The 11,283-nt window shown below is 36.3% G+C and overlaps 1 protein-coding gene across 1 annotated transcript in view; it reads right to left on the bottom strand.

Moving 5' to 3' along the window:
- Window positions 1-930: 930 nt before the first annotated feature.
- LOC113232820 overlaps window positions 931-11,283 on the bottom strand; it is a 12,654-nt gene continuing 2,301 nt past the window's right edge. The window contains exons 2-5 of the mRNA XM_026467645.1: window positions 10,442-10,682; window positions 6,554-6,693; window positions 5,099-5,242; window positions 931-1,352 (exon numbers count right to left, since the gene is read on the bottom strand). Coding sequence (XP_026323430.1) covers window positions 1,186-1,352; window positions 5,099-5,242; window positions 6,554-6,693; window positions 10,442-10,682 — 692 coding nt within the window. The 3' untranslated portion in view covers window positions 931-1,185. The remainder of the gene's footprint in view (window positions 1,353-5,098; window positions 5,243-6,553; window positions 6,694-10,441; window positions 10,683-11,283) is intronic.

Below are 11,283 nucleotides of genomic sequence, written 5' to 3' on the forward strand. Positions count from 1 at the left end.
ATGCTATTCTCGCACAGCGATCTCCCGCTTTACGTCGCTCTCGCGCAAGTGGCGCCCTGTCGTACAAGCCCTACAGGTATATGCTGTTAAATTGTTTTTAAAGCCTGTTTGTTTCCTAGTGGTTTCAATTATGACACTTTACGATTACAATTACAGCTTTCAAAAGTATCGAAAGTATCCAACCCAAAATGTGTGATTTTATTGTTAAAAATAACATTTACACGACTCTCCAGAAAGCTCTAAAGATTTAGCCATATTTCAGCTGGCGATTATACTTAAAATGACAAACAACGTAAGCATAAATATCATATACAAGGTTATTTGTAATATACTAACAATCTCGCAGGACTTATATCACTAATATCATAATTAACGACTTTTAAGAATAAGAATATTGTTGCATGACTTTTTTTGTAAAGAAGGAGGCAAACGGGCAGACAAGCCACTTGATGAAAGGTGGTCATCGTCGACCATGGACTTTTGCAACATCAGATGAGCCGCCTATGCGTTGACAGCTTTTGAGACCACTGTAAACACGCTTTTTGAAGAACTCCATGTCATAGCGCAAAGGAAATACCTCAGGAGGAAGATCATTCCTCAGGATTCAGGAACGAACGAGATGCCCGCGTGGTCTTACAATGCCAGACATCCAAGATGTGGGGATGGACTCTACCCCTTTGGCGGGAGGTGCGATGGTAGAAACGAGACGGTGGCACCGGTTCGAAAAGTTCCTCAGAGCACTCCCCATTATAAAGACGGTAGAACACACACAGACAACCAACTTTTTACAAAACATAATAGACTCCTGAAACTTTTTAGAACTGTATTTGGTAGTAAGTTGTTTAAGAATGACTCTCGCGTCCTTTTTTTGCTACTGCACGGCATTATTACCCTTTAGAGCGACCTACTTAAAATTTTTATTTTGGAACAAAAGTTGTTGTTTATGATCTTAGTAATACAGTCCTGCGAGTTTGTTAAAATTATACAAATAATCCTATATACATATTTATATTTTTCACGAGTACGCTCATCATATGCCACAGTGTTAGCTGTGAACAAAAGGTTTCGACTTTTTGTCATACTCACTGAAGCTATACTTGAGCTCAATCATATTTTTTGCCAATTAATCCATGAACTTCATCCGTCCATACAATTTTTCTCATTTCTCAATCTTTTACCATCACTTTAAGAAGCCGGGGCATCATCAACAAGCAACTCATTAAGAGGAACATTGCCAAGGATCTTGTTGATGAAGGCCTTCAAGATGGCGGCGCCTGTCTCTTCGATGAGAGGGTTGAGGATGTCCAGTACCACTCCAGGACTGGCGTTGAAGAATGCTGCTGCTGACGCCGCTGTAAATGGAGCTTATATTTGTTAAACTGTCTTTATATAGGACATCGATATTTAAATAGTATATTAAAACATTATAGATGGACAGATTGACGATAAGCTAGATAGAGTAAATCAAAGTGAAGATAAATGTGGGATCGGACAAGGAGGTCCCCGAGAGGAGGTACAACAAAGTTATTCGGAAAGCGCTAGTAATACACTCACTAAAACGCCGCTTTTAAATAATAATAATAATAATAACGCACACACTCAACATAGCCCCGCACTAGGGAAACCCTGTGTCGCGGGTGCCATGGACACACACATACACAACCACAAATTACACCCAAACTCACGAGAGAAATAAATGTAGGTCATACAAATATTTCTCCCGGCCCGGGAATCGAACCTGGGACCTCTGCGTGGCAGTCCGGCGTGGTAACCGTTCGGCCACCGAGGCAGTTAAATAAAAGAAATATGGAATTGTTACTTAAATAAAAGATGAAGAAGTACAGAGTTGCTGGGATTTGGATTGTATATGACTTTTCTTTTCTCGTTTTGAGGAATTTCCCATAAAAAATAATTCACATTGTTTAAAAAGTTTCAGATTCAGAATTATTGAGTCGATTACCAATTACTGCAACTGCCTGTAATAACACTCACATAATTACCATATTTAGAAGGTAGTACTAAACTATTCATTTAAATACACACTCAAATGATTGATCCGAGCCAAATTTTCAATAATTTCAAATATTTCCGAAGATAATATATTAAATTTTAAGTTTCGAGGAATAGATGAGGCAACTGTGTCCCGGATTTTCAAGCAGCCGACAAGCAGACCACGTTTCCTGTATAATGTAATCATACTGCGCCCCCCTACTACTTGAGCAGTCCAATACTAATTTGAGTGCATGACACCATGACATAACCAACATTCATAAAACTAATAAGTAGGTGCATAAGACCGCACGACGGGTTGCACTACCAGTTTAAATAGACCTTTTCAAACTTCGTTTTACTATGGCCACTGAAGCGCACTGTATGTATAAGGATCCTAACGATAAAAAACGAGATGATGTACTTATAGACTTTTTCAAACAAGTTATGCTTACAATCATAATTACGCACAACAATGTATAAAGACATCTTAACAATAATAGATTAAGAAAATGTGGCATAAAAAGGCTCTAAAAGATAGCACTTAAATTATATAGCCCCCATAATATAACCAACAAGTCAGTAAAGTCGCCATTTGTAATCTACTCACCTTTGTAAGCTAGACAACTAGTCAAGACCAATCAAAGGACTATCCATACGCATATACATATCCGCGCTAGTTTGAATGAACTCCGGGCCCGTCTCGGCGCCGGTCCAGACACGGACGTGTGTAAACGACTTCATATAAAATATACACAACGATATTTTTTAAGCCCCTGACGGAACACGGCCCTTCCACGTCCCGGACACGGCCCTGATGTGTATGGATAGTCCTTTAATGAGCCCAAACACGATAGTTTTACTGTAAGTAGGTGAAGAGTTGAGTAGACTACAGCCCGTCCTAGTTGCACATTAAATCAAGGTTACCATTTATTGTAACAATATCAAATTACCATAGTATACAATTCCGAATCGATCGTGCAAGTTAAAGTAAAATAATCATTCATTTTATGACTGACATCCCTACACTAACTGGGAAAAGAGATGATGATAAACAGCTGAACAAATGTTCATCAAACATTGTCAACGACATACAATTTCTTTTTTGTTAAATACTTCTTTATTCCTTTGCAATTTATTTATTTTTGTTTCTTTTGTTTAATCACAATTGTTTTTCTTCCTTTCATGTCATTTTTGCATTTTCAGTACATTTTATAATTACAATACATTTTTTTATTTATAATCCAATATAAATCCTGCAGTCATTATATAACGCGGATTCTTACAAACATAGTCACAGACTACTTAATAGTTACTACAAAACAGATACATCTCTTTCATGCAAAATCGGAAATACCTACGCTATAATAGCCTACTAAATCTGACTAATAAAACCAGGCACCACTACGAACAAAGAGAAACCTAAGCTCAGAGATATGAAAATGACGTTGCACGCCGTGTTTAGTCGGAACCTAACGCTGGGTTTGTACAACGATTGTAATGTAAATTAAAAACTTGTCTGAGCACTTGCAATGTCGGCAATACACTCAGCGGCAGGCACTTATCGCGTAACTTCGAGCGCGTGACAGAGCCTTGACATAGCTAAGAACCATCCCGATTAAATTAGTCTTCAAATAAAAAAAATTCGCTTTGAGATCTGTCCATCCGTTTGGGAGCTGCAATGTCCAAGACAGACACACAGATACACAAACGAAGGCTTCAAACTTAGAACTCCCCTCTCTTTCCGTGGGGGTTAAAAAGGATTTTATAGTCACTATTTTATATCACTATTATTTATAGTCACTCGATACAGGTACTAACAACAACGTATCATCTTACACCGGAAACGTGTAACCAACAACGCTGTGACTGCATGTACAAAGTATAATCCAAATCAAAGACAGAGAACTGGCTTCCTATGCAATTAAAAAGATTGTATAATGCAAGAAATATGATCTCACAACGTCCGACTTTTGTAACTGTCAGTTGCTAACACAACGTAGACGTAACTACATCAAACAATGATATACTATATAATAATGATATAATATATATATAATGATATATATATTATACTTCTGACATCAAACAATGATATTATATCAAACCTCATTTCATAATTATTGTTGTATTGTTCTTATTAATGCATAAGTCCTTTAAAAGTAAATAGTGCGATGATCCCCTTCTCTTTTCTCTTCCAAGTCCCGTATTTTCTCGTCATCATCATTTCAGCCAAAAGAGGTCCACTGATGGACATAGGTCGCTCTTAGAAATGATTTTATACAAGATACTCGTTCCTGTTGTTTCGATACCCAGACCTTTTAGCATCGGATCCCTTCCGTCGATACTCTTTCGGTAAGTAAAAATACTTGTATCGAATCGAAACAAGCATACGCCGTGCTCCGGCGTGTGGGGAGTTGTAGGCATGCCAATTTTCTAAATTCCCCAAATTTGGAGTAAAGAAATCCCTATTATCTACAAATTCCCCACATCTCAAAAAAATCAGTAATATTCATTATTGAGATTTTTTGTGAAATTACTCCAATAGTTTTTATTATGATTATTAATAAAAAGATCGAACACATACAAAAACTTTTTCGACCCGATAGGACTTGAACCCTCGACCATACTGCACCGTAGTATTGCTCTTACCAACTGAGCTACGGGTCAAGTTACCGACCTGTCGAAATTCTGTGTTTTTGTTAAAGATCTTTGTACTGGATTTTTCGGCTTTCTGCGCCGCTAGTGACATCTAGTGAGGGATTTTGGTGGGTTTTAGTTTCGTGGGTTCAAGCCCCATTAATAATATTTACTCATTTATTTCTCTTCCAACATTGAACATTTTTGTCGTTAGCTATTAGTGTGGTGGGTTAACTTTTAAACTACTATAATTATTATCATGTCTCTCCAGTAAATTGCTCACCACGTTTGGTAACCGACGACATCCGACGGATCTTTGCGACGTTCAGCAGTTGTTAGTACTTAGTGGTGGGTAACATTTATGCTTGAAAACGTTTGATCCTCATCATTTACTAGTTTTACGTGAAATATGGACGTCACTTAAATTTACTATTGTGAAGATTCATCGGCTTGTATGCCAAAAACTCACCAGCTAACGGCCTTTCGGTTTCAGAGAAGGCGACTTGACCGTGTCCTATCTTCAACTTGACTACCACTCTGTCAGCCTGCAGATATTCGACGCCATCCCTGGTGATCGGCTTCCCGATGCCCTTTGCCACTACTACTATTCCAGCTGAAAATCACAATTCAAATTTGCAAATGTTTTTATTTTTGAACATATGAACATATTTATAGATGCTGAACCTTGTTATAAACAGGATGGTCTAAGAGCAAGAAAAAATCAAAATGTTATGGACCAATGTCCGCCCATTTAAGGTATTATTTTTAATTAATTTATGATAACTTTCTTTTAGTCTGCACTTTGTGAGTTGTCGATATGGTAAAAAACTGTAAGTGCAAGATGAGATTTTGAAGAACTAAAAATAAATGAAACTACTTGATCAACTACGTATTTTTTTTGTATCTCGAGTAGCCAAATCCATAACAGTTTTCAATAAACCTTCTTTAGTACTGCACTGTAAATGTATTGTCAAGCCGTATGCACAGTGGTAACATGATAAATTCTCCATTTCTTTTTTGAGAACCATGCATCCTACAGCCTGGTTTAGTGGCGGAACAGCTTTTCAAGAAATTTTGATCAATGAAATTTGCCTAAGTTCGCCGAAACAATAATTTTCGTGAAATTTTTGCGCAAACGCATGACTATTGCAGATTCGCATGATTGCTAGTGTTATGCTACCTGGATAACTGGCGCGATTACGCTCATATATTTACAATAAATTTTGCTTATTAGAAATGTAGTAATGGTTTGTTACACAAAGACAACACACAACTTGTTACACAAGTTACGTTTATGTTGCAGTTCTATAACTTAATACTTCTCTAGATATCAAAAGAATTTTAAGAAGATTGTGTTGTCTCTTAAATACAGAGGAGTTTTAAGATAGAGTTAATATGCTTCGAGAAAAGGGAAATTTATCTTTCTTCTGATTCTGATCTGAAGATGGTATCAATAATGATATGAAAGACGATAAAACCAGAATCCATTGTAATTTTTTGATTAGTAATTATTATTGATCCTGTCCTATATGATCGTGTAAGAAGATATAGGCCACAGACGACCACACTTTTTTTTTTTTTTTTTTGACGGGGGGGAAATCTTTATGGATACCCCTGAGCCCAGGGAGACTCAGGAGTTATGTGGGGACTCTCCCTCCAGACTGGAGGGATACCCCACTAAAACCGCCCCGGGTTTCCCTCTCGCCGGTTGAGTCGGCGCCGTGGGTTCAGTGAACATTCACCACGACGCCGCCGCCACTGACGACCACCCTGGCCCAATGGGTATTGGGGTCTACAAAAACGTGAATAGTTGTGGAAACATCTCCGATTATGCAGCTTGTTGCTATTATCAACGTCAAAATACTTTATCGACATTACTTATAAAGAAAGATTTCTTTAGCCAACCATGAAATTGCATACTTACTGAAGTTACTCCTGAGCTTGCCTTTCCCGCTGATGTCAAGCGTTAGCACACGAGATCCCCTGACGTCGTAGTCCGCTGTGATACCCAATTTCGGTATTGAGAGCTTCATCTCGACCGCATATTTATTGTTTAGGTGCACCCTGGAAACAAGCAGAATTACAAAATTTATTATATGATGGTGGAAGGAAAGGGACTTAGACAGATGATTGGCAGGATGAAATGGAGTGAATCTTCAGCAGTGAGGAAACGATTGAGAAGACGAAGTATGCGAAACCATTGACAGGGTAGTCCTTGATTATCAATCAGTGGATAAGCTCATTCATTTTTTAATTTCCGTGGTTACGGTCAAGTCCTGTGAGTGTATCCAAGAGCAAATCCTAAATCTGGTTATCCGGTCCAAGTTATCAGATTTTGTGCATTACTATGCTTTGGTGACAACCTGGCAGATGTTATCAGGATAGCGCACAGTCTATCACTTTGGTATAGGGATTCTAAATCTTTTTTTTTATTAACATAAATATGTTGAACATAGGCTTCATCTATAGAGTACTGTGCCAAAAGTAACGTTGTTTAATAGAAGCTTATGTGTCATACATTGAAAACACCGCGATGAAAAAATAAATTTTCAAATTAAATGTTTGTTTTCACTAAATCCTTGGCATAGTTGAACAGTTGTCATTGAGGAAGTCCGTAATTTTGCCCTCGGATACTTAAGCTTACAACATCGTAATAATACTAAGTAGACGATTGCAACACCGGAATACGTAATGACATTTAAGCATTGTAATGTAGCATTTATTAGTCGTATCTAAGACTTCATATTCATATTTATTATGCCCTTCACTTCTAATAATATACTGATAGCGAATAGTTTTATCTAGGCACAGATAATTAAGTAGTCTAATTAGTGATTTTTTTTCTAAAGCAATGATTTTTTTAAGCAGTATAAAGTAAAAAGTTGGGAGTTAGTCTAGACATTATCAGTGCCGGCACGCTATGATGACCGTTTTGACGTTTGTCCGCTCATCAAGTTTCGTATTAATTCGTAACTACGTTGAAGGAGCTAATTGATGTACATAGTTGTCAATAGTGACGTGCAGTACAATTTATGGACGTATAATTTTACGACACAACTCGGCATTTGTTTTTCGAAATTCGAAATTTAAAAAAATGAAATCTAATACCATCGTCACTTATAGGATCGCTGTCCAGCACAACTTCTACCTCCGGCAAACTCGCGTCAAAGCTCAATGCAAAACAAAGCAGTTTCGAATTGACGATATATATTAAGTAAACATTTTTATTTTCGTTTTATTAATCAACTTTTTAATTAGCTACCCCAAGCAATATTAGTTATAACCTAAAAACTTATAGATGCGACTCACATTTGAATATATTTTTTCGATAATGAATTGAGATTTGACTTCACTATTTAATCTGTCAAAAGTTCCATCATAGCGTGCCCGTACTGTAGTGGCATCGAGTATATAACCAGAAGTGGCAACAATATACAACCGTTTTCCGTAAGAGAGGAACCTCTTTCGTCCCATCTCTACATGATGTTAATACAATTTTTAATGTTTTTCGTATCTATTTACATTTATTGGTAATTTGAAACATTTTAAGGTGTTGGATATTGTCTGGTGTTGTATCCGCAAAAATAGTTTCATTATCAATGTGTAATTGAGGAAATTGGATTATATTATTTGATTTATTTTCTCTTTTTTGCTTGTTTATATTTTAAGTAATTGTAATTTTATAAATCTGTCCTTCTATTTGTTGAACAGTGCCTTTTTGTACAATTATGGAAATTCCATAATAGCGGTGAATATGAATTATCATGTAAGTATAATTTCAATAATAAAATTACACTGTGAATTTTCCTAAAATGTACAAAATAAAATTAAAATTATTTTACTTATTAATATATATTTTGACTGGCATTGAATGTTTGAATAAAGACTCTCAAATCCATTTTCAGTATACTAATTTCTTGATAATATAATATGTTACACACATTACAGTCTTTATACTGCCTCCATAGCCGAACGGTTACCATGCCAGACTGCCACGCAGAGGTCCCAGGTTCGATTCCCGGGCCAGGAGAAATATTTGTATGGCCTACATTTATTTCTCTCGTGGGTTTGGGTGTAATTAAATAACTACAAATTTTGTGGTTGTCTATGTAGGTGTTCATGACACCCGCGACACAGGGTTTGTTGCGGGGAATGTTGAGTGTGTGCGATAAAAAAAAATGAAAAAGTTTTTATACATATGTAATGTATATGCCATAAAACATAGATATTCCTTTATATATTTGCTTGTATATGCAATGATTTGTTAAAGGAAAATCTAGGATCGCATCATACGGCATTTCATATTTAATGACTCTTTCTATAAATAAAATGTAAATTCCATACATACTTATTATTATTGTTATTTAATTTTTTACAATACGTATAATTAATAAAATGTCATTATAAATTTTATATCAATTCAACTGTTAATAAAAACTTATTATTTTTAATATATCAAAATATCCACATGAATATTATTAATTGCCGTGTACATAAGAACTGTGCTTTACTATATATTGTATTTATTTTCAATTGCATTTATGTATACAGTTGGCGAAATATTATTCGCACCAATTCCGCTTAATCTTTAGAATACATTAGGACAAAAGAGAGAGTGGCCTCGGTAACGCACGTGCCATCTGTATAGTGCAAATAGCTAGATAAACACTTTACGTATTGGCACTTAATTCTTAACTTCATAATCTTTACGCGGAGCTAACTTTGTCAAATTAGTAACAAAGAGTTGGCGGTATTTTAAGGTACTGTTTAAGGGTTTAGCAGTAGAGCTCCTTGTGAAAGAGTTCGTCCAGGGTAGTGCTGCCACCTTACCTATTTCTGCCGCCTAGGAGTAATGTCAGCATTACTGTGATCCGGTTTTACTTACTTAAAATTTTAAGTGTTGTTACTTTTTTCATCTCATTCTTACAATATGAATAAACTACATCTAAATCAAAATCAAAATAATCTTTATTTCATATGTAAGCATTATTGCACTTAAAATCGTCACATTAAATATACTTTATCGCTCGTTCCTAAGGCAGATTCTATCTATTGATGAACCTAACCTATAAAGTTGTTGCTGTACATGTAACTTCGTTGTTATCATCTGTGAGAAATTTAATATACTTATGTTATATATAATAATGTACCTGACAGCCATACTGATTACCTGGTCTCAAACTCGATAATTTAGTACAACAGTTTCCTAAACTTATGAATGTATATGGAGGCCCGGTGATACATAATATAGGTATTTTTACCTAGTTTGGACACCAGTTTCCCATATCGTTTATTTATCTATGTATATACGGTACAGGCACATGGGACTTGTCAATTTATCTCGCAGTGGCAGTGCCCCTCAGATCTTTGCGATTTAAAGCTCTGAGTGACACTGCAATTGTTATGGACAGACGTGTAGCTTACCATCAAGAGCACGACTTAGTTCGTCCCGTCACTTGATATATATATTATATATAAAAAAAAATATTAAGAAAAGAACAGCAGTCTGTATTTTACGGTACTGTTTAAAGGTTTAAAAAAAACGGCCTGATTAGTAAAGAAATGATTCAAAACTAGAATTCAGAAAAAGTATTTAACGCATCCATGACTCGTACGATGGACCAAAATCATTAAATCTATGTACGCTTTCGGTAAATTAAGTGTTAATGGTTTTATTACTGTATTGTAATCTAATAATCCTTTTTAATAATCCTGGATTAGCCGTTCCAAGAGATAACATTCATCTGTCCAAAATCATATTTCTTCAACTATAATCTGTTGGTATTCCGAATAAATAAATACTGAAACTCACCTCAATTTTTCCACCTTAAAACGGCTTCCGCCATACGCTTTCATATTCTTAACAGTTGCCTTTAATCTCAAATTAGGTGCTGTTCGATCAAGCTTCAACGTAGGCACCGTGAAAGGTTCTAGAGGAGGCACGTTCAGTTCAGGAATTCCGTTTATTAGTCTAGGTCTGAGATCTTCAACTGCGTTCAGGATGCACTGGTTGATTTGAGGATCGCTTTTTCTGCATTCTGGGAAGAAGTCCGCTACAAACAAGAATTTCACAACATAGGGTTATTTTCATTTATTACATTTTATTCTGTAGTAGCAGTTGAGGTCCTTGTGTAAAGGTTAGATCAGGGTAGTACTACCACCATACCAATTGCTGTCACCTAGCAGTAACGTGAGCATAAAATGGACTGGCTCAGGGAAAGTACGAAGGGTAGTGAAAAAGTACGAAGGGTAGTGAAGGGTTTACTTTAGAAAATTAGCTAGTATGTAAAAAATTAACTACAATAGATATACATATAGCAAATTGAAAAGGGCGTCGTCTTGCCAACAACCTGATGCCCAGGTTGGCAATGATGAAATAAATAAATAAAAATGACCGTGGTCCGGGTGTAAAGGGCAATGGTACTGTTGAACTTACGTGCACATGGGACTTGTCAACTTCATGTTTTTTTGTGATACCAGGTGACGGGACGAACAATTCGTGTGCCTGGTGTTAAGCAACACGTCTGTCCATAGCAGTGGCAGTGCCAATCAGAGCTTTAAATCGTAACGACACTGCCACTCTGATCTGAGAGACACTGCCACTGCTCCCGTCGCCCTGAGACATAGGTAATGTGTTGGTTTAATATTGTTTTA

The sequence above is a fragment of the Hyposmocoma kahamanoa genome, unplaced genomic scaffold (assembly GCF_003589595.1).
Source record: "Hyposmocoma kahamanoa isolate Upper Pololo Valley unplaced genomic scaffold, ASM358959v1 78, whole genome shotgun sequence".
Taxonomy (NCBI): Eukaryota; Metazoa; Arthropoda; class Insecta; order Lepidoptera; family Cosmopterigidae; genus Hyposmocoma; species Hyposmocoma kahamanoa.